Here is a 26,055-nt window from a genome sequence, read left to right as displayed (position 1 = left end):
TTCTTGACAACCAGGGCACACTGCTGACTCATATCCAGCTTTTTATCCACTGTTACCCCCAGGTCCTTTTCTGCAGAGCTGCTGCCTAGCTCGTCGGTCCCCAGTCTATAGCTATGCATGGGATTCTTCCTTCCTAAGTGGAGGACTCTGCACTTCTCTTTGTTGAACCTCATGAGATTTCTTTTGGCCCAATCCTCCAGTTTGTTTAGGTCACTCTGTATCCTAGTCCTACCTTCCAGGGTATCTACCACTCCCCCCAGCTTAGTGTCATCCGCAAACTTGCTGAGTGTGCAATCTACCCCATCCTCTAGATCGTTAATGATGTTGAACAAAACTGGCCCCAGGACCGACCCCTGGGCCACTCCGCTTGTGACCGGTTGCCAGCTAGACATGGAGCCATTGATCACTACTCGTTGAGCCCTATGCTCTAGACAGTTCTCTATCCATTTTATAGTCCATTCATCCAACCCATACTTCTTCAACTTGCTGATAAGAATACTGTGAGAGACAGTATCAAAAGCTTTGCTAAAGTCAAGGTATATCACGTCCAGCTCTTTCCACACATCCACAGAGCCAGTCACCTCTTCATAGAAAGCAATCAGGTTGGTCAGGCATGACTTTCCCTTGGTGAATCCGTGTTGACTGTTCCTGATCACCTTCCTCTCCTCCAAGTGCCTTAAAATGGATTCCTTAAGGACCTGCTCCATGATTTTTCCAGGGATTGAAGTGAGGCTGACCGGTCTGTAGTTCCCTGGATCCTCTTTCCTCCCTTTTTTGAAGATGGGCACTATATTTGTTTTTTTCCAGTCCTCAGGGACCTCCCCCTGTTGCCACGAGCTTTCAAAGATAATAGCCAATGGCTCTGAAATCACCTCAGCCAACTCCCTCAGCACCCTCGGGTGCATTGCATCCGGCCCCATGGGCTTGTGTATGTCTAATCCTTCTAAATAGTCTTGGACCCGTTCCTTCAGCACTGCGGGATGTTCTCTTCCTTCCCATTCATCCCTTTTTCTTCTCCTGTCCCTGTCTGCAGTTTGTTTTAGCAATGGCATTCTGGATAATCATTCTTTCCTGCAGCTTGGATCAGGCTCCTGCTCCCTTTCAACCCTTTAATTGTCTTCTGCTTACTTTCTACATCAAATTGTGCGGTACTTTGTAGGTGCGTGCAGCTCTGCCCCAGCTTACATTCCTTATCTCTTCCTACACCTTCCCATCCTCTCACTATCTGTGCTCCACTCAAATTTCCCAACTAGTTACTCCTCCTTGTCCCACTCTCCTTCCGTGCATAATTCCATGCCATCCTTTTCTGCGCAGAATAGACAAAGCTCAAAGAATTTCATGGGCATTTGAGGAGCATTCCAACTGCTTCTAGAAATGTAATTTGTAAGTTACATAACATTTGACAATCCTTAGTGTCTAGTTTGCTAACCACTTCTAAGCATGTTCATGGACCAAATTATGTAAATAAAGACTTGCTTATGAACAGTTCAGTTACTGCTTAATGGGGAATTGAGTATTCCTTTGCTTGCCTATCAATCCAGGACCCTCAGATGAAGGACAAACCAGTTGTTTGTTTGTTTTTCTTTAGAGATCCCATTCTTCCCTGGGACCGGCATCTTGTCCTGTCAAAGCTTACTGGGCCCCAGTTTGAGCCACTAGCAATGTACTTGTTGTTACACCTCTCTTGGAAAGTGGCCTCCCTAGTGGCCATCACTTTAACCAAAAGAGTCTCAGATCCTCGCCCTCATGTCAAGAACATAATCCAGTTATGACAACATCTGTCATTCCTCCCAGAGGTGATTTCACAATTCCAGTGCAATCAAGCAATCTTCCTTCCAGTATTCTACACTAAACCGCATGGGAATAGAGAGGAACAGCACCTTCACTCTTTGGATGTTAGGTAGGTCCTGGCTTTCTACATACAAAGGACCAGACCATTCCGCAGATCTACTCAACTGTTCATAGCTATAGCAGAAAGGATGAAGGGTCTTCCCATCTCTTAGATTACTTATTGCATCTAGGCATGTCACCAACTCGCAGGCATCCACAAGGTCTCAAGCCTCCTCCGCTGCTTTCCTTGCACAAATCCCAATTCAAGACATTTGCAGGCCAGCAATTTGGTTGTCAGTCCACATGTTCACAGTGCACTATACCATTACCCTGCAAGCTAGAGATGATGCCAGCTTTGGCTGCACACTTTTGCAGTCAGCCAGCCCTTGAGCTCCAAACCCACCTCCTGTACAGCTGCTTGTGGGTCATCTATGCTGAAATGGAAACGTGCAAGTATCTGAAGAAGAAGAAAAAATGGTTACTAACCTTTCCGTAACTGTTGTTGTTCAAGATGTGTTGCACATGTCCATTCCAAAACCCACCCTTTGTCCCCGCTGATCGGAGGCAGTTGGTAAGCAGAAACTGAAGGGCAGAGGGGTTGGCAGTGCCCTTTATACTGGCCCTATGAGCACACAACACCAAAGGGTACTGGAGCAGACCTGGCAGATACCACTGGGGGAAAAAAAATTCCTGCCACTGTACTCAGGATGTGCACACACTTACATTGGAATGGACATGTGCAGCACATCTTGAAGAACAACAGTTATGGAAAGATTAGTAACCGTTTTTTCCTGCGCAGGAAGAGATTATCAAGGTCCTTCTATAATAATTTGGATTGACTGCAAGAAGGTACTCTTGCAGTAGATTCAAAGAGAGGATCTGCTGCCCCTTCTTTCTTCAGTGTCAAGAATGGCTTGATAGCTGCTGCTTTTCTGTGGCTGTTTAGTCATGTCTGTTTAGTCATGTGGTTGTAAACCTACACGTAATCCTACATAATCAGTTCCTGGATGGATTTTGAAGGCAAGTTCCTTTATAGTTAAGAGCACATTCAGCAGTCAGTTCAACAGAGCTCCATTAAGGCCTTTTTATCCTGGTGCATGAAATCACTGCCCATGCCACCCAACTCTCATATAAGTGGTATCTCGGTGCAGCAGGAATTCAATCGGCTACCTTGCAGTAGTCCCAGCCCTTAGCCTGGTGGCTAATACTATAGTACGTGCTACTGTCTGGCAGACTAGGGTTCAGTTCCTGTTCCTGATGATGCTTTCCACTTGTATCATATCTTTTATTTAAGGGTGCTACATTTCAGGTTCTACTCTGAAAAGTACCTATGAAAATGACTAGCCCCATAGCTTACCTGTTAGTATTCTGTTCAGAATGTAGGGAGCCTTGGGTTCAATTCCAAGTCTTTGTAGGTTTCAGGAATATGAACTTGACATGGGCACTACCCCCTGTAGCCTTCTGCTTAATAATCTGTTACTACAGGGGATGCCCAGATTGGAGTATGAGTTTAGCAGAAGTTTCCTTTATTATATGCTTTTTAAAAAATACTATATTGAATTTGAGACACATACCAAAGCTAACCCTGTTTAGTTTCTCAGCACAGGGGGCTGGGCACACCTCTCAAGAAGCATACGCAAGATTGGGCTGTGACATTTCCCAGCAGGTCTCTTCTGCCTCTGCTGTGCTTCTGAGGGTATTCCCCATGGCCATCCTAACCAGGAAAAGATAGCCATATTGAATATGCATAACTACTTTCTCCACTGGATGAGTTACTCCTTGCAAATGAATGCTGGTTTTTAGTAGACATAAGATTCCATTTAAGATTTTTTAAGTGAAATTTTACTTGGAGGAAATGAGCTGTGCTGATCCTGGTAGCATAGAAGTCTGCAGGCAAAAATCACTTCTAATTAGCATCCAGCATATTAGAAAAATAAAACTTTTAATTGCAGTTGGCATTCCCGAGCAATCTGCTGGCAGCACTATTTAAATGCCCTCACTTGTAACATTGTAGTATGTGCAATATGGGAGCGGCCCAGTGCCAGAGAGAAAATCTCTACTTTCCATCCTACTGCAAGATCTAGTGCTTCATTCTTTACAATAGTTAGACATTTACATTGCTTTTGTAATTGCCACAACAATATTTGAAGAGTGTAAACATGAAAGAGGGATACATACTGTTTAAGTGACACATAACTGAAAGCAATGGTATGAAATAAAGGAAGGGGAAAATTGCATCTAAATTAGCTGTTAACACTCAAGAAAACATCTGCTTCTTTGAGTGCATGCTCATGTCAATTCCAAGTAGGTGTGTGCATGTCACGTGCACAGTTTGCCGGAAAGTTTTCCCTCAGAAGTACCCGCAGGATTGGATCTGGTACCCCCTGGAGTCGTGCCACTATGGCACTCTATATGGGGGCCTGCCAACCCTCCGCCTCCTCAGTTCCTTCTTACCACCCGTGACGGCTGCTGGAACTTTGCCGCTCTTGCCTAGCAAGTGCTTCCCTCGTATTTGTTTTTTCTTAAGTACTTGTAAAAAGTTTGAATAGTCCATTTAGATAGTTGTAGTAATTAGTGTAGTTAAGTACCCCGCTTAGCAGGTTGTTAGCTCCCCTTTCCTCCGGGGATGGGGCATGCCTGGATTTAAGCCCTGTGGGTCCTGCTTGAAGCTTATGCCCAGGGATGATTCTCTGATGCCTAAGTCCAAGCCTGCAGAGACTACCAGGGTGTGACCCATGCCAGGACACCTGAGCTCCCAGCCCTTGACCTTCGCACCGTTGACTCTGGGCCAGAGAAGAGCCTGATCAAGTTTGGGACCGGTGGACTCACCACCTGGGGAGAAGGAGGGAGGAGGAGGATATCCGGCTTCCCTCCACTCCAGAGGCATTTGAGATGGCCAGAGAGTTCATCGAGGAGACGGCTCCACCACCATCTAGTCGCCCTCTGGAGTGTGATCTGGCGCTGAAAAGACCTGTGGTACTGTCCAGGGGCAAACTGGCCATGATGGCTAGGTCGAGATCCCCCTGGCACTGCTCACCAGCATCGCCCGCCACCACCCCTCCATGGTCACTGAGGAGTGAGCAGCTCTCATCTGACTCCAGGGCACAGTCATATGCCTCACGGAGGAGCCAGCCACTGTAGCAGGCATCGCGGACGGGAGACACAGCCCTTTGTGGTACCATGGACCCCCCGCAGTGGCATGTGCTGTCTCAGTGGCCGTTTTGGATGCCTTGAGAGTACCAACAAGCTCAAGGGTCCCTCTCGGCGAGGTCCCACTCGATGGCTTCATGCGCCAGAGACTGGCCCTCCCACTCAGCGGCAAGTGCCTCACACTGTGCCATAGAAAGCCCAGACCCTGGCACTGGTGGTGATATAGCGCGTGATCCCAATACCGAGGCTGAAGAGCCAGCACAGGACCTGTCAGGAATCCAGGACCCAGAAGTCAGAACATCATCATCCTCGCCACCAGATGAGGTGGTGGCTAGGGCCTTACCTGTGCCAGTTCCAGATGACAGCAGGGCGCAGCAGGAACTGCTCCTCAGGGTCATGAAGAACATGGGCCTCCAGGCAGAGGAGATTATCAAGGGAGCGGACCCTATGGTCAACATTTTAACACCTGAAAGTCCTTCTAGGGTGGTACTCCCTCTTATCAAAACTATTAAAGACAATACCACGGCTTTGTGGCAGACACCGATCTGTCTGGCCCCAATGGCCAGAAGAGTTGAGAGGAAGTAGTTTGTCCCCTCAAATGTACATGAACATTTTTACACGCACCAATCTCCTGGGTCGCTTGTGGTGGCAGCGGCCAGTGAGGGGGAACACCAGGGGCAGCAGGGTCCCACCCCTAAGGCAAAGGAGGCTAAGAAGTTGGACCTCTTCAGGAGGAAAATATATTCCACTGGAGGGCTCCAGCTTCGGATAGTGAACCAACAGGCTATCTTTAGTAGATACGCCTTCAATGCGTGGCTCTCTGTGGAGAAGTTCACAGACTCATTGCTTCCTGACCCTAAGGCAGACTCTGGACATATTAAAGAGGGGAAGGCAGTTTCAAAAACTGCTACAGGCAGTGCTGGATAGCGCTAATGCGGCTGCTAGGACAATGTCATCTGGGGTGGTGATGAGACAGAGCTCTTGGCTCCAGGCTTCAGGACTCCCTCATGAGGTGCAACCACCATACAGGACCTCCCATTCGAAGGTCCAGCCTTGTTTTCCTCTCAGACGGCTGATAAACCCCATAGTCTGAAGGATTCTCAAGCTACCCTGAAGTCCTTAGGGCTCCACATGCCAGCGCTGCAAAGGAGACCCTTTAGGCCACAACCCTTGCCCTGTTTCTATCATGGCTTGTCCAGGCAGGACTCAGACTGCCAAAGGGGCAGAAACAATGGTAAATGAAGGCCCTAAAACCCCTCCTCTGGCAGGAGCTCTGGCTGTATGAGAGAGTCCTCAGGCAACAAGCAGAACTTTTGAGGTTGCGCCCGAGGATGGCATAGCATTCAGTTCCCTGGATCCACCCCTGTTGTTTTCGTTTATCCCATTTTCACAGTGCATGGTCCCAAATCACCTCGGACCAGTGGGTCCTTCGCACTGTGAAACAGAGATATTTTCTCCAGTTTTTCTCGCGCGCTCCCTCCCTCCTCCCTTTCTTCCCCTTTCCTGTCCCTCTTCAGGGACCCCTTTCATGAGTAACTCCTTCGAAAGGAGGTGCAGGCGCTCCTAGGAGTCGGAGCAGTGGAAGAGGTCCCTCGGGATCTCAAAGGGAAGGGGTTTTACTCCTGGTATTTCCTAATCCTGAAAGCCAAGTAAGGGCTCTGCCTTATCTTCGATCTCCGAAACCTCAAATACATGAAGTTGAGATTTCATATGGTTACCCTGTCCTCGATTAACCCATCCCTGGATCCAGCCAATTGGTACGCCACCCTCAACTTGAAGGATGCGTATTTCCACATGGCCATCTTCCCAGACCACAGGAAATTCCTTCTGTTTGCTGTTGATCAAGCGCACTGCCAATTCACAGTACTACCCTTCGGCCTCTCAGCGGCTCTCCGCGTTTTCACCAAGTGCATGGCGGTGGTAGCGGCATTTCTGAGGAAGAGAGGAGTACAGGTGTTTCCCTACCTGGACGACTGGTTAATCAAAGGATGAACCAGGGCTCAGGTAGAGGCAGGCATAAGGTTCATCAGGACCCCGTGCGAAAGATTGGGACTTATCCTCAATGTCCAAAAGTTGTTTGATCCCCACCAGGAGAATAGAGTTTATTGGAGCGGTGCTGGATGCAGATTTGGCCAGAGCGTCCTTCTCAGAATCTCGCTTTCATGCGCTGCGCTCCCTTATAGAAAACCTGAGCTGTATCTGCACGTGACGACCCAGAACTGCCTGAAACTGTTAGGGCACATGGCAGCATGTGCTTATGTGGTGCCGCACACAATACTACATCTCAGGCCCCTGCAGAGCTGGTTAGCAATAATGTACCAGCCAACCTGTCACAGCTTGGACAGTGTAGTTTCTCCCCCCCCCCGCCATCAGTGCTGAAATCCCTGACCCGTTGCGACCCGAACAGTGTATGTGCGGGAGTCCCCTTTTCAGCACGTCAGTCAATGGCGTGCCTTGTGACGGACGCCTCAGCGATGGGCTGGGGAGCCCACTTGGGGGAGTTAAGAATGCAAGGTCTTTGGTTCCAGTCAGAGTTCCGACTTCATATCAATGTGAGAGAGCTGAGGGCAGTACATCTGGTCTGTCAGGCCTTCCGAGATAATCTGGAAGGCAAGGTGGTATCGGTCCTTACAGGCAACACAACAGCGATGTTTTATATAAACAGACAGGGTGGAGTTTGCTCCTCTCCCCTGTGTCCGGAAGCCCTCAAACTTTGGGACTTCTGCATCGCTAGATTGATACACCTGGAGGCTTCCTACCTGCCAGGGGTCTAGAACTCGTTGGCAGACAACCTCAGCAGGTCTTTTCTCATGTACGAATGGTCCATCCGTCTAGACGTGTTAAACACATTTTCCAGAGGTGGGGAATTCCCTAGGTAGACCTGTTCGCCACAAGGTCCAACAGGAAGTGCCTTCAATTTTGCTCCTTTCAGAAGCACAGCCCGAGGTTGATAGCGGATGCCTTTCTCATCCTATGGACCGGTCAGCTATTCTGCGCTTTCCCACCTACCCCGCTCATTCTCAGGGTTCTGCAGAAGATCAAACAGGACAAGGTATCAGTGATCCTGATAGCCCAGCCTGGCCTCGGCAGTACTGATACACCTTGCTGCTCAAGCTCTCCATAAACAACACAGTCACCCTTCCACTGCTGCCAGACCTTATTATGCAGGCTCATGGGACACTTCTCCGCCCCAACCTCAGATCCCGTCACCTCACGGCCTGGAAGATCCATGGTTGAATCCTCTGGAGCTCGCTTGCTCGGAGCCAGTAAGGGAAATGCTCTTAGGCAATAGGAAGCCCTCCACAAGGGCCACCTATCCGGCTAAGTGGAAAAGGTTCTCGGCTTGGGGTTCTAAAAGGGGCATCCAAGCCAATCGGCTTCAATTCCTGTGATCCTGGATTACTTGTTTCACTTAAAACAGCTGGGCCTAGCACAGTCATCAATTAAGGTACAACTGGCGGCGATCTCAGCCTTCCATCCAGAGGAGGCAGGTTGCTCAGTTTTTACTAATGCACTGGTGTCACGGTTCCTGAAGGGCCTAGACAGACTGTAACCTCCTACTCATCATCCAGTCCCTCCATGGGATCTCAATCTTCTTCTCTCATAGTTGACAGGACCTCCATTCGAGCCTCTTGCAACATGCTCCCTGTTATATTTATCCTGGAAAGTGACGTTTCTAGTAGCCGTCACTTCAGCCAGAAGGGTCTCCGAACTCAGGGCACTCATGTCAGAGCCACCATACACCGTGTTCTTTAAGGATAAGGTACAACTCCGTCCCCACCCAGCGTTTCTACCAAAGGTGGTATCCCAGTTTCACGTAAACCAGGATATCTTCCTTCCGGTCTTCTACCTGAAGCTGCATAATAACAGTCAGGAACATAGATTACATTCCCTGGACATCAGAAGGGCGTTGGCTTTCTATATAGAGAGAACCAAACCAATCAGAAAGACCACCCAACTCTTTGAGGCGCTGGCAGAGAGGATGAAAAGTCTTCTGGCTTCTTCCCAGAGACTCTCTGTGTGGATTGCCTCATGCATCGGGACCTGCTATGACTTAGCGAAAGTGCTGGTTCCCAAGCTTATGGCCCATTCAATTAGAGCTCAGGCCTCTTTGGCGGCCTATCTAGCCCAAGTTCCAATTCAGGACATTTGCAGAGCAGCCACGTGGTCCACCATCCATAGATTCGCTGCTCTTTACACGATCACTCGATAAGCCAGAGACGACACTGCGTTCGGCAGAGCAGTGCTCCCGTCTGTAGTTCTCTGAGCTCAGACCCTTCCTTCTTGGTCTGGCTTGGGAAACACCTACTTGGAACTGACATGAGCAAGCACTCGAAGAAAAGATGGTTACTGACCTATAACTGGTATTCTTCAAGATGTGTTCCTCATGTCCATTCTAAGACCCACCTGCCTACTCCTCTGTCGGAGCCAACTGGCAAGAAGGAACTGAGGAGGCTGAGGGTTGGCAGGCCCCTATATAGATTGCCATAGTGGTGCGACTCCAGGGGGCACCAGAGCCGACCTGGCGGGTACTTCTGAGGGAAAACTTTCCAGCGAACTGTGCACGCACTTGGAATGGACATGAGCAACTCATCTCGAAGAACACCAGTTACAGGTTAAGTAACCGTCTTTTAATGTGCGATGGCAGTCAAAAAAGCTAACAATATTAGAAACCAGTAGGAAAGGAGTGGGTAATGAGAGAGAATATATCATATATATCACTATATAAAGGCATGATACACCTACACCTTGAATATTGCGTGCAGTTCTGGTCGCCCCATCTCAAAAAAGATGTATTAGAATTGGAAAAAGTGCAAAGAAAGGCAACAAAAATAATTAGGGGTTTGGCACAGCTTCCATGTGAGGAGAAACTAAAAAGATTGGGTCTGTTCAGCTTCAAAAGGAGATGACTAAGGGAGGCTATAATAGAGGTATGTAAAATCATGAGTGGATTGCAAAAAGTGAATAAGGAAGTGTTATTTACTTGTTCATATAATTTCATTGAGTGACCCCGGGTCCATGTGTTCACTATGTTTGTTTTAAACCTGTTAAGTATTTCCTCACACAACGCACAGTCAACTGGTGGATCTTGTTGCCAGAGGATGTTATGAAGGCAAAATCATAAACAAGTTCAAAAGAATAAATTCATGGAGGATAGGTCCATCAATGGCTATCAGCCAAGATGGTCAGGGATGCAACCCCATGCTCTGGGTGACCCTATACCATTGACTGCCAGAAGCTGGGACTTGATGATGAGATGGATCACTCAATAAATTGCCATGTTCTGTTCATTTCCTCTGAAGCATCTGGCACCATCCACTGTCAAAAGACAGGATACTGGGCTAGATGGGCCATTGATCTGACACTGTATGGCCATTCTTAAATTAGTGTGCGTGCATGCGTGCACGCACGCGGGGTGAGATCTGTAAGACATCTCCACTGCGAATGTTGCTAGTTCCCTTTCCAAGCTTGATTTTATTTTGTCCCTTTTTAAAAGGTAATTTCCAATAAGTGCCTTATAGAAGTCTAAATATACTACTTCAACACTATTATCTTTATCAGCCAAAATTGTAATCTCATCAAAAAAGGATATCAAGTTAGTTTGACAGGATCTGTTTTCCATAAATCCATGTTGATTGCATTATTTACATTACCCTCCTTTAGTTCATTATTAATTAAGTCCCGCATCAGCTGCTCCATTATCTTGCCTGGGATCAACCTCAGGCTGACAGGCCTATAATTACTCAGGTCATCCCGTTTAACCTTTTTAAAAATTGGCACAATGTTAGCTTTCATCCAGTCTCCTGGAACTTCCCTAGTGCTGGAAGACTTATTGAAAATCAACATTAATGGTCCAGCATACTCCTGAGTCAGCTCTTGTAAAACTCTTGGATGCAAGTTATCTGGACCTGCTGATTTAAAAAAGTCTGACTTTATTAGCTTCTGTTTAACATCCTGCAGAGTTGCGAGTGGAATGGAAAGAGTGTTATCACCATATGATGACTGTGTCAACCTGTTGTCCCGCTCCCCATATACTGAACATAAATATGTATGGAACACTTCAGCCATTTCTGTATTATTATTCATAATTCTTCTGTTTCTGTCTAGTAATGGACCAGTATCACTGTGGGGGTATTTTTGTTCCTAATATATTTAAACAATTTCTTCTTGTCCTTAACTCTGTTGGCTGTAGGTTTCTCCTAGTGTCCTTTCAGCAGCCAACATTGCAGAGGCACCGGAGGGTGGCTGGTGCATTTCTGCTGTTATCTACAGGGTAAAAGTGTAGAGTTGAAGTAGCTTAGGTGTCTGATCTATGTTTTTGAGTTCTTTCCAATATTTATTTTCTCTTAAGATTAAATTTAATTCTGAATTTTGTGTATTTCTAATAGGTGTTTTTTGATAAATACAAAGATTTTGTAAGGATTTTAACCTTACTTTACTAAAATATTCAATTCTGGCTTATCAACATTTTTCCCCATTTTGAAATGTTCTCCCAAGGGAAGGAGTAGAAGTGCCAAAGTTTGAGACATCTAAATTGAACTGACGGATAGACTGTAATGAATAATCCTGCACAGGTCCTGGGAGATGGCCTGGATGGGGCCAAAATCTATTTCCTCTATCTAACTTCCAGGATTCCAGACCTTTTAAATAAGTAAATAGTAGACATTTAATCTTTGTTGACTGAAATACCACATGGCTCATAGGAATCATAACTACTGTGTCAATGTGAAATATGTTCTTGTATCTTACCTCTCCCATGCAATACTGTTTATCTGAACTTTGGGTAGCCAAACTGCTCCCAGCCTCCAGACTGTATCATGTCCAAATGCCTTGCTTATCTAAAACCCTGTTTTCCTATGCATGATATTGTGGTTTGCAGTAAGTGAAAAGCTTCAGCGGTGACCAGAAAAGTGTTTATTCACAAAGATTGATGCTTATAGAAAACATTTAAAAAAAAAAAAAAAAAACACCCCAAAGAAGCTGAAATAAGTATACAAACAGCTTCTTTTTCACAGGATTATGTCAGTGGCAGCAGACTAGACATAAATGAACTTTACAGAATGCAGTTAGATCAGCATGGAGAGAAGCCAAATCCTTAGTGAATTGTATCTTGTTTTCTTGGTCTCTAATCCTGCCGTACTATCGTGAAAGAGAATAGTAGTGAAATGTTAGCAGTGTGGCTTCTTCAGAATGATAGAATGACTGTCACTGTCTAAAAGGAAAATTGGCTGCAAAAGCTGCACAGCAGAATACTGTAGTTATAAGACAATTATATGCAGGGAGGAAATTTAGAGTAAAGCTGTGCGACGTTCCCTTCTGCAATCTGGAGTGGCGTATCACTGTGTCATCCCAATCCCTCACTCCTGTGGCCCATTTTGCCCTTTTTCCTCTGGGTGAACCTCCACTCCGGGGTTAGCCTATACCCAGCCTCCTGCAAGCAAGAGACTCTTACCTTAGTGAGTGAGTGCTTCTGGCCAGCCACTCACGGATTATGCAATAGAATGACCCAAGCAAACACCCCCAGTCCCAGATGCTGCCCACTGAATCTTGCAAGCCCATATTAGTTCATCAGTTTAGCAAAGAAATTGATGTATGCCAGCTTTGTCACTTTAAATGAAGTCTCTACACATACCCAAACCACATGCACTGCTTTAGATAAAACATACAAACAAGTTTATTAAGTACAGAAAGATTTTAGGTGATTATAAATCAGAGGAATAGAAGTCAGATTTGATCAGGATGAAATAAAAGCAAATCACATTCTAAACTAAGCTTACCACTCTCATTAATCTTACAAATGTTAGATAATGCTCACTATAGGCTGGCTGACTTCCTTCAGGTAGGTCCTCCCACCACATAGATAGTCCTTCAGTTGCTTGATATTGTTTTGTAGATGGAAGTGGAAGAGAGAGCGAGAGCAAAATGTCTCCTCTTTTAACATGTTCCTTTGCCACCCTCTGGGGTTAGGTGACAGACAATGTCCAGCATGGCTTCGTCCACTTGAGTCAAATGAGTATCCCCTTACCAATTCTTAGGCTAGTCCATTGTTCCTGGAAGAGCCAGGTTGTTTTATGCATACTTTAGTGAGGCGTGAACTACTTCTCTGCTTTTGGAGTGTTTTACTTAAATCTGCCGCAAGCCATGAAGCACATATTTAAGAATATTACATAGCAGAGGTTCATAACCATACATATGACATTGCCACAAACATACTACTATAGAGCATTCCAAAAACACCTTATATGACATACTTTGCATTAAACAATACACAGTTATAGTATAAGGGTGAACATGAATGATACACAATCACACTATCAGGGTGTACATGATGTGCAGTGTGTCACAAGCTGCCACAAATAACCTTAACTTTGTCTCTTGTATTTGCACCGAGCCTTCAACCAAAGCTGTCTGGTTTGCGGAGTTTACAAACTGTGCTGTTCTTTCATCATTCGACTAATTTTCACAAACTCCTACCCCAAAAATTGTTCAAATTATGTTCCTTTTTAATAAACAGTACTCTAATAGTTGTAAGTCACTAGTGTGTCCGTTATTAGGCTATTGGAGTACTCTTCAGGTGGATGAAAACAATTAGCTTTCAGTCTTTGTATGCCTCAGTGCACTCCAGGCAGATACAAATAGATTAATAACACACACCCTGTTATTATTAGAAGTTGTATCTTATATTTAAGTATGTGTCTCCTTAATAAAGCAAGAACACAATTCCCATTCCTAGGCTATGCAGAAAAGATGCTCAGTGGAAGATTTCTTAAGGCAAGCGTAGCAAACTAACTCCAGGTAATGCTAGTGTGGACCATGACTATTCTTGTCTTTAGCAAGTTGCTTTCAGGTCAGCTTAGGTCTCAAATTTATGTTGTGAGAATGTTTATTAAACTGATCAATGGAAATGTTTTATTCCAGTGGAAGCAGTGTCTAGTGTCAACTGAGGTATTAAAAGAGAAGATGCTGGAAAAATCTGATAAATTAAAGAGCAGCAAGGCCCCATCCTCCTCGGCCTTTGACACTATCAACCAGTCGGTGCTTTTTAAAATCTTGTCCTCTGACTTTTCCTGGTTCTCTTCCCGCCTGCTCAATCCCTCCTTTGGCAGCTCGTTTGGCTCCTCCTTTTCCCCTCCCCCCGCCTCCTCTCCCCATCTCTCAGTAAATGAGCCTTACTGTAAATGAGAATCAGACCCCAGAATTTGGAAGGTGCAGTGAGGTGATGTCGCCTCCCTCTGAGCCAGAGGAGGAGGAGCCACCCTCCATACCCAGGTGGGTGGAACTGAACCAATATCACTCCTCCCCCTGGAAGTGGGTGGACAGGACAGGAAATATAAAAGACAGAGCCTTCAGTTCACTTCTGGCCAAGACAGCGAGGGAGAGACACTCCCTGCTTGCTCCAAGATGCTGACTCAGCTGCCAGACCCAGAGATGACCTGCCCACGAGAGAGCCGCTGCCTGCAGGGAAACCACCAGGACTGCCACTGGCAACCTATCCTGAGGAGACTGAGAAACCTCTGTGGTCTCAGGTGCACCCTGAGGGGCGGGTAGGAAATAGCCCACGGGTAGATGACTCCAGTCAGGCTGTAGTGCTGCCAAAGGCACAGTCAGTGTGTTGTGGCTGGATTCCCTGCTGACCCAGTGGAGGTACTCTCCCCTACTGGTAGGGCCCTGGGCTGGGACATGGTGGTGTGGGGTGGGTCCATGTCCCACTATCCCCTGCTATCCCACCCCTGGAGTGATAGCTCCCACTCTACCTGAGTCCCTAGACTGCTTTGGTGCACAGCCCTATACATTACTGTTTGACTCTGCCCCTACCTAAAGGCCCAGAGCTCACAGACCATGTACTTGCCTGACCCTGCCTCAGGGCCAGTGGCAACTGACTTTTTATTGGTTAATTCCCCTATCAGTAGACCGTGACTGAGTGCAGCAGTGTGGTCTCCCTTTGACCCAGGGGGCAGGAGCGACTGTCACCCCTCTACAGAAGAATAAATTCCTAGGCTTTAGTTTATAAACCAACCTTGAGGTCAATAGGAAGAAACTTCCCCTGCAAAGCAGTGCAGGATTGTTGCCTGGCATACCTATCATTTATTGACCAGTAACTTGTTGATTCCAGTTATAAATAGACTCTGAATTAGTATCCCAGAGGAGTAGTAGAAAACTCATTACTTGCATCAATGTCACTATTTTCAAATTTTCTGACATTGAGTGTACATTTTATTTCTTAAACTTCATTGTATTGCTCTTCATCCTCCCCCTTTTATACCACTGTGCACTATCCTGGTTGCTTGATGCTCAGACCTGTTGGTTACAGTATGCTGTAAGACATATAATCACTGTAGCTGATGACTGTCTCTCCTTTTTTGTCAACATTTTTACAAACTGCATGTTAAGTTCTTTACCTTTCCTCATAAATTGGCCCCTAAAAATCATTTGCTGCACAAACACAGCAGTTGTCCTACACTCCTGTATATGGTGGGTACCAGTTGGTGGCAAGGAAATATGAAAGGGTACAGTTCAAAGAAAGGAAGAAATTCTGTCATAGGGTAGCAAGGTGCCCGGCTTGTGACCGGGAAGTCTGATCGAAAAGAGGAGCTGACAGTGTATGGTCAGATCTACTGACTGGACACCCAAAGTCTGGTTACTGCAGGCGGGGAGGGGCCAGGTCATCACCTGCACCATCCCCCACTCAATTGGGGCTGCCTTTTACCTGTGTTGGGTGGCTGCAGCTCCCAGCCCCAGCTCCAAAGGCGAGTCTTGACCTGAGTGGAGGGGGAAGAACAACAAGTGACTGGGGAGGGTGGAGGAAGAGGAGCAAAAGGGGAGCAGGCACTGGTCAAAGGGTGGATTACAACCGGTCATACTGAAAGGTGAACTGTCAGGCTGGAGAGAGGTAACTAATGGAGTTCTTCAGGGATCTGTCTTGTGACCAATCTTATTTAACCTTTTTATTACTGACCTTAGCACAAAAAGTGGGAATGTGCTAATGAAGTTTGCATATGACACAAAGTTGGGTGGTATTGTTAATACAGAGAATGACCAGCTATCATACAAGAAGATCTAGATGACCTTGTAAACTGGAGTAATAGAAATAGGATGAAATTTAATAGTGAAAAATGCAAGATCATGCATTTAGGGACTAATAACAAAAAAGTTTACTATAAACTGGGGATGTATCAGCTGGAAGTAACAGAGGAGGAGAACCACCTGGGTGTATTGGTTGATCACAGGATAACTATGAGCCGCTAATGTGATGTGGCTGAAAAAAGCTAATGTCCTAGGAATACATCAGGCAAAGTATTTCCAGTAGAGATAGGGAGTTAGTACTGTTATACAAGGCACTGGTGAGACTTCATCTGAGTACTGTGTGCAGTTCTGGTCTCCCGTGTTTAAGAAAGATGAATTCAAACTGGAACAGATGCAGAGAAGGGCTACTAGAATGGTAAACCTGCCTTATGAGAGGAGACTCAAAGAGCTTGAATCATAGAATATTAGAGTTGGAAGGGACCTCAGGAGGTCATCTAGTCCAACCTCCTGCTCAAAGCAGGACTAACCTCAGCTATATCATCCTAGCCAGGGCTTTATCAAGCCTCAGCTTAAAAACCTCTACAGATGGAGATTCCACCACCTCCCTAGGTAACCCATTCCAGTGCTTCACCACCCTCCTAGTGAAAAACTTTTTCCTAATGTCCAACCTAGACCTCCCCAACTGCAACTTGAGACCATTGCTCTTGTTCTGTCATCTGCCACCACGGAGAACAGCCTAGCCCCATCCTCCCTGGAACCCCCTTTCACGTAGTTAAAGGCTGTTATCAAATCCCCCCTCATTCTTCTGTTTTGCAGACTAAACAAGCCCAGTTTCCTTAGCCTCTCCTCATAAGTCCTTTGCTCCAGCCCCCTAATCATTTTTGTTGCCCTCCGCTGTACTCTCTCCAACTTTTCCACATCCTTTTTGTAGTGGGGGGCCCAAAACTGGACACAATATTCTAAATGCGGCCTCACCAATGCCGAATAGAGGGGAATAATCACTTCCCGCGACCTGCTGGCATTGCCCCTCCTAATGCAGCCCAATATGCTATTAGCCTTCTTGACAACCAGGGCACACTGCTGACTCATATCCAGCTTTTTATCCACTGTTACCCCCAGGTCCTTTTCTGCAGAGCTGCTGCCTAGCTCATCAGTCCCCAGTCTATAGCTATGCATGGGATTCTTCCTTCCCAAGTGGAGGACTCTGCATTTTTCTTTGTTGAACCTCATGAGATTTCTTTTGGCCCAATCCTCCAGTTTGTTTAGGTCCTTCTGTATTCTATCCCTACCTTCCAGGGTATCTACCACTCCCCCCAGCTTAGTGTCATCCACAAACTTGCTGAGGGTGCAATCTACCCCATCCTCCAGATCATTAATGAAGATGTTGAACAAAATCGGCCCCAGGACCGACCCCGGGCCACTCCGCTTGTGACCGGCTGCCAACTAGACATAGAGCCACTGATCACTACTCGTTGAGGCCTATGCTCTAGCCAGTTCTCTATCCATTTTATAGTCCATTCATCCAACCCATACTTCTTCAACTTGCTGATAAGAATACTGTGAGAGACAGTATCAAAAGCTTTGCTAAAGTCAAGGTATATCACGTCCAGCTCTTTCCACACATCCACAGAGCCAGTCACCTCTTCATATAAAGCAATCAGGTTGGTCAGGCATGACTTTCCCTTGGTGAATCCGTGTTGACTGTTCCTGATCACCTTCCTCTCTTCCAAGTGCCTTAAAATGGATTCCTTAAGGACCTGCTCCATGATTTTTCCAGGGATTGAAGTGAGGCTGATCGGTCTGTAGTTCCCTGGATCCTCTTTCCTCCCTTTTTTGAAGATGGGCACTATATTTGCTTTTTTCCAGTCCTCAGGGACCTCCCCTGTTGCCACGAGCTTTCAGAGATAATAGCCAATGGCTCTGAAATCACCTCAGCCAACTCCCTCAGCACCCTCGGGTGCATTGCATCCGGCCCCATGGACTTGTGTATGTCTAATCCTTCTAAATGGTCTTGGACCTGTTCCTTCAGCACTGCGGGATGTTCACCTCCTTCCCATTCTGTGCCACCCAGTGAAGCAGTCTGGAAGCTGATCTTGTCTGTGAAGACAGGGGCAAAAAAGGCATTGAGTACCTCAGCTTTCTCCACATCCTCCGTCACTTGGTTGCCTCCCTCATTCTCTAAGGGGCCCACACTTTCCCTAATCTTCCTCTTGTTGGTAACATACCTGTAGAAACCCTTCTTGTTCCCCTTCACGTCTCTTGCTAGTTACAACTCCAATTGTGCTTTGGCCTTTCTGATTTTATTCCTGCATGTTTGAGCAGTATTTTTATAATCCTCCCTAGTCATCTGACCAAGCTTCCACTTCTTGTAAGCTTCTTTTTTGTGTTTAAGTTCGCCAAAGACTTCTTTGTTAAGCCAAGCTGGTCGTCTGCCATATTTGCTATTCTTGCTACACATCGGGATGGTTTGCTCCTGTGCCCTGAATAAGGTCTCTTTAAAATACAGCCAGCTCTCTTGGGTTCCTTTCCCCCTCATATTAGCCTCCCAGGGAATCCTGCCCATCTGTTCCCTGAGGGAGTCAAAGTCCGCTTTTCTGAAGTCCATGGTCCGTATCCTGCTGCTCTCCTTTCTTCCTTTCGTCAGGATCCTGAACTCGACCATCTCATGGTCACTGCTGCCTAGGTTGCCACCCACTTGTACTTCCCCTACCAAATCTTCCCTGTTTGTGAGCAGCAGGTCAAGAGAAGCATGGCCCCTGGTTGGCTGCTCCAGCACTTGCACCAGGAAATTGTCTGCGACACTCTCCAAAAACTTCCTGGATTGTTTGTGCTCTGCTGTATTGCTCTTCCTGCAGATGTCAGGGTGATTGAAGTCCCCCATGAGAATCAGGTCCTGTGAACTGGAAACTTTCCCTAGTTGAGTAAAGAAAGGCTCATCTACCTCATCCTCCTGGTCTGGTGGTCTATAACAGACACCCACCACGACATCACCCTTATTGTTCTTGCTTCTAAGCTTAACCCAGAGACACTCAGCTGGCTTATCTCCAGTTTCATACTGGAGCTCAGAGCAATCATAGTGCTCTCTTATATACAGTGCAACTCCTCCACCCTTTCGCCCCTGCCTGTCCTTCCTGAACGGTTTATACCCATCCATGACAGTGCTCCAGTCGTGTGAGTTACTCCACCAAGTCTCAGTTATTCCAATCATGTCGTAGTTTCTTGACTGTGCCAGGACTTCCAGTTCCTCCTGCTTCTTTCCCAGGCTTCTTTCATTTGTGTACAGGCACTTGAGATAAGTAGCCGATTGGCCTACTTTCACAGTATGAATTGGGAGGCCTCCCCTGCTGCACCCTCCTCCTTCTGCTTCCTTGTGGTGTCCCTCTTCTCCACTTACCTTCGGGCTTAGGTCTCCATCCCCCGTCGAACCTAGTTTAAAGCCCTCCTCACTAGGTTAGCCAGCCTGTCTGCGAAGATACTCTTCCCTCTCTTCGTTAGGTGAATCCCGTCTCTTCCTAGTAATCCTTCTTACTGGAACAACATTCTGTGATCGAAGAATCCAAAGCCCTCTCTTTGACACCACCTGCGTAACCACGCATTTACTTCCCCAATGCGATGGTCCCTACCTGGCTTTTTCCCTGAACAGGGAGGATGGATGAGAACACCACTTGCACTTCAAACTCCTTTATCTCTTTTCCCAGAGTTGCATAGTCCGCAGTGATCCGCTCAAGATCATTCTTGGCAGTGTCATTGGTGCCCACGTGGAGAAGTAGAAAGGGGTAGTGGTCTGAGGACTTGATAAGTTTTGGCAGTCTCTCCGTCACATCCGTAATGCTAGCTCCAGGCAAGCAGCACACTTCTCTAGTTTCCCGGTCTGGACGGCAGATGGATGACACTGTCCCCCTTAGGGTGGAGTCCCCGACCACCATCCACCATTCCCAAGAGGAAGAGAAGGGTGTCGTGGAACCCCCTTCCCTAGGACAATGCATCCCTTGCCTTCTGATCAAACGGGTCTCCTTCTGATCCATTCCCTCCGATGGGTCCTCCAAATCGTTCTCCGCTGTAGTACTTGTGCAGAGAGGATGAAAACGATTCCTTACTTCTATCTGCATGGTGGGCATATAGGTTCTCTTTCTTCGGAGGTCACATGCTGCCAATTTTCTTCCCTGTTCTTCAGTTTCGCCTGCCTGGCCTTCTCTGAATCTTCCTTACACTGTGCCTGTGCCCGATTGAGAAAGGCTTCGTTTTCTTTAATGCAACGCAGGGTTGATATTTGGGCATCTAGTCCTTTAACCTTCTCTTCCAATATGGAAACCAGCCTGCACTTGGTACAGATGAAGTCATCTCTATCCTGTGGGAGGAAGACAAACATAGCACATCCAGTGCAGGTGACAACAACAGTTTGCTCACTCTCCATATCTTTCCTCTGAGAGCCTCTTCAGATGTTGTATTTCCTGCTCAGCAACATCTGAAAGGCAAAAACCCGCTGTGGGCTCTCTCCTCAAACTCCCAGGCAAACTCTCTCCTTCTGTTCGCCACTCAGCTGGTTCGCTAATGGCTGCTTTTTATAAGGCTGGGGTAGTTGCCCCGCCCCTGCAATTACCCCTCAAAGCCCCGCCCCTGCAATTAACCCCTCAAAGCCCACCTGGATCAAAGCACTCCCAATCATTCAATCAGACACACCCTCAACTGCCAAACGGTCCCTGTAACTGCACCAGTCACAAGCACACACACACAGTCAGCTGTAACTTGCACCAGTCATACAACTGGTCTCTCAGATACTCACCCCTCTAGCACAGCACACACAACACAGCTCCCCTCACGTAGCATTCACCTGTTTAGCTTAACCAAAAAAAGTCTGAGGGGAGATATGATTGCTCTCTATAAATACCTCAGAGGGATAAATAAATACCAGGGAGGAAGAGGAATGATTTAAGTTGAGCGCCAATGTGGACACAAGAACAAATGGATATAAACTGGTCGTTAGGAAGTTTAGACTTGAAATTAGATGGAAGTTTCTAATCAGAGGAGTAAAGTTCTGCAGCAGCCTTCCAAAGGGAGCAGTGGGGGCAAAAAACGTAGCTGGCTTCAAGACTGAGCTTGATATGTTTACGGAGGGGGTGGTATGATGAGACAGCCTAATTTGGCAATTAACAGACCTTTGACTACTTGTGGTAGATCCAAGGGCCTGTGATGGGATGTTAGATGGGGTAGGTTCTGAATTTCTACAGAGAATTCTTTACAGGTGTCTGGCTGGGGAGTCTTGCCCACATGCTCAGGGTTTAGCTGATCGCCATATTTGGGATCGGGAAGGAATTTTCCTCCAGGGCAGATTGGCAGAGACCCTGGGCTTTTTTTGCCTTGCTCTGCAGCATGGGGCACGGGTCACTTGCTGGTGGATACTCTGGTGGATTCTCTGTACCTTGAAGTCTTTAAACCATTACGTGAAGACTTAAGTAACTCAGTCATAGGTTAGGGGTCTATTACAGGAGTGGGTGGGTGAGGTTCTGTAGCCTGCTTTGTGCAGGAGATCAGACTAGATGATCATAATGGTCTCTTCTGACCTTAATGTCTATGAGTCTATGAGACTTGGGGGAAGAGGTGGGGCAGTGGTGGGCCCTCAGGGGCAGGGACTCGGGTGGGAAGAGATGGGGCAGGGGAGGTTCTGGCACTCCTGCTGGAGTGTTCGGTTTACAAATATTACAAAGTTGGCAACCCTATCTGTGTTCTAGTTGGAGATATGTCCTAATGAGACTAGATGCCATGATGAGCACATTCGGAACTCTTGGATAGAAGTGCTCAGTTTGCTGAAAAGAAAATAGGAGAACAGAAATTGTAGATGAGACAGCCAGCATGCAGGTAAGTTATGGTTCCCTATTTTAACTCAATTCCTTGGTCCCCATCTAGATTAACATCCTGAGAAGACAGCAGCGCATGATCAAAAACCGGGAGTCAGCCTGCCAGTCCCGCAGGAAGAAGAAGGAATACATGTTGGGGCTGGAGGCCAGGCTGAATGCTGCATTGCTGGAGAATGAGCAGCTCAAGAGAGAGAATGGCTCACTGAAGAGGCAGCTGGATGAATTGGTGTTAGAGGTAAGAAATGTTTGTGGAAGGACAAAATCCATGCAGTGCTTTGTTTAGAACAACATGGTAATGAACTTGTATTGGCACAGGCCACAGAATGGCATGTGTCAACAGCTGGGGGCGATAGAGAGAGCTGTTCTGGACCTCTGTCTGCTATTAGTTTAAAATAATGCTCAGGTTCCCCTTTACTTTTCCCTCACATACTGATCTGGAGCCAGAGTTCCCCTGTCAGCATGCTGTCTGTTTCAGTCTGTCTTATGGGAGAGATGTCTGTTCCGTATACTCTGACTCCTAGATGCATCATTTTATGTGTGGATGATCGAGATGCTAAAGGAGCACTCAAGGAAGATAAGACTATTGTGGAGAAACTATATGAATTCTTTGCAACGGTCTTCATGGCTGATGATGTGAGGGAGAGTCCTAAACCTGAGCCATTTTTTTAGATGGCAAATCTGAGGAACTGTCCCAGATTGAGGTGTCATTAGAGGAGGTTTTGGAACAAATTGATAAATTAAACAGTAATTAGTTACCAGGACCAGATGGTGTCACCCAAGAGTTCTGAGGGAATTCAAATGTGAAATTGCAGAACTACTAACTGTGGTATGTAGCCTATCATTTAAATCAGCTTCTGTAGCAGATGACTGGATGATAGCTAATTTTTAAAAAAGGCTTCAGAGGCAATCCCAGCAATTACAGGCCAGTAAGCTGAACTTCAGTAAAAGGGAAATTGGTTGAAACTATAGTAAAGAACAGAATTATCAGACACATAAATGAACACGATTTGTTGAGGAAGTGTCAACATGGTTTTTGTAAAAGGAAATCATGCCTTACCAATAATCCACTAGAATTCTTTGAGGGGGTCAATAAGCGTGTGGACAAAGGTGATCCAGTGGATATAGTGTACTTAGATTTTCAGAAAACCGTTGACAAGGTCCCTCACCAAAGCCTCTTAAGCAAAGTAAGCTGTCATAGGCTAAGAGGGAAGGTCCTCTCCTGGATCAGTAAGTGGTTAAAAGATAGGAAACAAAGGGTAGGAATAAAGGGTCAGTTTTCAGAATGGAGAGACGTAAATAGTGGTGTCCCCCAGAGGTCTGTACTGGGACCAGTACTGTTCAAAATATTCATAAATGATTTGGGAAAAGGGGTAAACAGTGAGGTGGCAAAATTTGCAGATGATACAAAATTACTCAAAATAGTTAAATCCAAAGCAGACTGCGAAGAGTTACAAAGGGATCTCACAAAACTGGGTGATTGGGCAACAAAATGGCAGATGAAATTCAGTGTTGATAAATGCAAAGGAATGTACATTGGAAAACATAATCCCAACTAAATTAGCTGTTATCACTCAAGAAAGAGATCTTGGAATCAGCATGGATAGTTCTCTGCAAACATCCACTCAATGTGCAGCAGCAGTCAAAAAGCTAACAGAATGTTGGGAATCATTAGGAAAGAGAGAGATAATAAGACAGAAAATATAATATTGTCTCTTTATAAATCCATGGTATGCCCACATCTTGAATACTGTTTGCAGATCTGGTCGCCCCATCTTAAAAAAGAATATTTGGAATTGGAGAAAGTACAGAAAAGGTAAACTAAAATGATTAGGGGTATGGAAAAGCTTCCATATGAAGATATATTAATAAGACAGGAGCTTTTCAACTGGGAAAAGCGATGATAAAGTGGGATATGATAGAGGTCTATAAAATCAGGACTGGTGTGGAAAAAGTAAATAAGAAAGTGTTATTTAGCCCTTCTCATAACACAAGAACTGGGGTCACCAAATGAAATTAATAGTCAGCAGGTTTAAAATGAACAAAAATGCACAATGCACAGTCAACCTGTGGAACTCCTTGCCAAAGGATGTTGTGAAGGCCAAAACTATAATGGGGTTCAGAAAATGGGGTTCTGTGGGATAGCTTCCAAATGTTAACCCTGTTGCATAAATGTCCTTATACTTCACTTTAGTTTCCTCTAACAACTATCTGTGGAAAAGAGATTATTCTGGAGACTTCCTTAAACACCTCATTCTCCAATGAGGCGTCTTTATTTCAGTTCAAAGCCTTTAAAGGTGAAAGAGGAGCTGAAAAAACTAGTGTTAAAATGGCCTTTGTAGTGTTTAAATGACGTGTGAAGAAGGCCTGGAAAACTCTCCCTTTCCTCTCAAGTTTTTTTACTTTAAAAAATATCCAGGCCTATCTTCCCTGTTATACTGCAGGGACCTCAGCCCTGGAGGACCCAGTGTTGTGGATTGGGAACTCTTAGCCTTAATGGTAAGAGCTATAGTGGTTGAATCTTCATATGAACTACATGAAGCAGATTAAAAATCACTTCCCCTTCAGTTAGAAGTGGGAAAGAGGGGAAGGGTCGACCTATTGTCAGGACATTACCTGAGGCTTAGGAGAAATGGGTTCCATTCCTGGGTGTGCCACAGACTCCCTGGATGGCCTTGGGCAAATCACTCTGGACCTCACCTTTCCATCTGTACACTCGGGAAATAGGAGTGCCCTGTTTCAACGGGGTTGTGAGGATTAATGTTACAGACTGTGAGGTGCTAGATACTGTCCTATATGGTTGGGAGTCAGATAAGAGCCTTAGATACATGTATTAGTGTTAATTCCTTGTTGTAAATCTACTGGTTCTCCAGCTGTCTATAGAAAATTCGGGTAGCTGGGACTTGAATGCAGTGTAAAAAAGGATTAGATTTGTTTTTTAATAGGCCTGGCTGCATTCGTACAGCTTTATGAAAAAAAGGAGAAACTCATTTTTCCCTCTGCACAAGTCACCCTTAATGAAAAGGCAACAACAGAAGTTAGTTTGTTTGGCTTCTGAAATGCATCTGTATTTTCAAATCCTCACTTACACTGTATATCTGCTCTGGTCTCCCTGTTTAGAACCAGAATCTTAAAACCCCATCTCCAAAGAGAAGAGCTGTGTGTGTGATGGTGATACTGGCCTTTGTGATGTTGAACTATGGCTCACTCAGGTAAGCTGCCGTCAAGCTCCCTTCCTTCATCCTCTCCCCACAATAATAGAATTAATTATTGATTTGAATCCATAGCATTAATCCTCCCCAGTTATTTTCCACCTGGATCTTTAATACAGTCTGTCTGGTGGGGAAGGCCAGGGGCTCTCAGCATAGGTTTTTTCCTTGGAATCTTCCGTGCTATAAGGGGCTTCTCAGTAGTTCACTCTGAAGCTTTGAAAAGTAACTGGAAAAAGATATGGGAGTGGGGGAGAAGGGGGAACTTTTGGACATAAATTACTCTATTGCATTCAGTGACAAAAAGATAAAAAGGGGAGAAAACAAATGGCAAGTTTCAAAATGATTTTGGTTTTCAAAAACAAAATGAAAATCTCAATTCAAAATTAAATTTAAAAAAATCAAATGACAAGTTCCCACAAAAAACTTTTTTGTGAAACCCTGGTTTTCTCTCTTTTTGGTCAAAAAATTTCAGTTGTCTCTAGCTCCCTGACTTTTTGATACAGTCAGTCTTAAAACTTGGCTCTTCTTTCAGAGTGTCAGCATCCCTTTCAGTTGAGCAAGTGGAGTTAGTTTAGAAGCAAAATAATAATGCATTTGTTCTGCTATCATGGAACTTCTTTATCTGGCTCTTGGGTGCTTCCCTGTAAAGAGTTATAGCAAGCATGGTTTGAACTTGTGTGAGTTTCTCATCTCGTTTTCCTCCATCATGGGCACATCCCTCATTGTGGGAGAGCCAGACTTCTGGATGTGTAATTATAGTCAGAACTCTGCTTAGCCTTTTCTGATGATCTGATTTACAAAATTCCCATCATAATGAGAATGCAATGCTGCAGAGGGAAGTTGTGTTCTCCCCTTGATTCCATCCCAAACTGACATTCAAACCTATGGGCTGAACAATGTCCAGATGCATATAAAGCATATGCACTATTGCTGTTTAAGCTGGGAATTGAAATGAATGCAGATAGCCAAAGGAGCAAGTCAAGGTC

General features: G+C 45.7%; 1 protein-coding gene across 3 annotated transcripts in view; it reads left to right on the top strand.

The window, feature by feature from the left end:
- The window catches only part of ATF6 (activating transcription factor 6), a 233,779-nt gene that overhangs the window by 40,847 nt on the left and 166,877 nt on the right, over nt 1-26,055 (top strand). For all 3 annotated transcript variants that reach the window (XM_067532515.1, XM_067532514.1, XM_067532513.1), the window contains exons 8-9: nt 21,910-22,095; nt 24,978-25,069. In XM_067532515.1, the coding sequence (XP_067388616.1) occupies nt 21,910-22,095; nt 24,978-25,069 (278 nt within the window). The remainder of the gene's footprint in view (nt 1-21,909; nt 22,096-24,977; nt 25,070-26,055) is intronic.

This window comes from Emydura macquarii, unplaced genomic scaffold, assembly GCF_026122565.2.
Source record: "Emydura macquarii macquarii isolate MOO-44397 ecotype Brisbane River unplaced genomic scaffold, CSIRO-AGI_Emac_v2 contig_3287, whole genome shotgun sequence".
Classification (NCBI taxonomy): Eukaryota; Metazoa; Chordata; order Testudines; family Chelidae; genus Emydura; species Emydura macquarii.
Note: the sequence above shows the minus strand (reverse complement) of the source record. Positions and strands in the feature narration are given on the sequence as shown.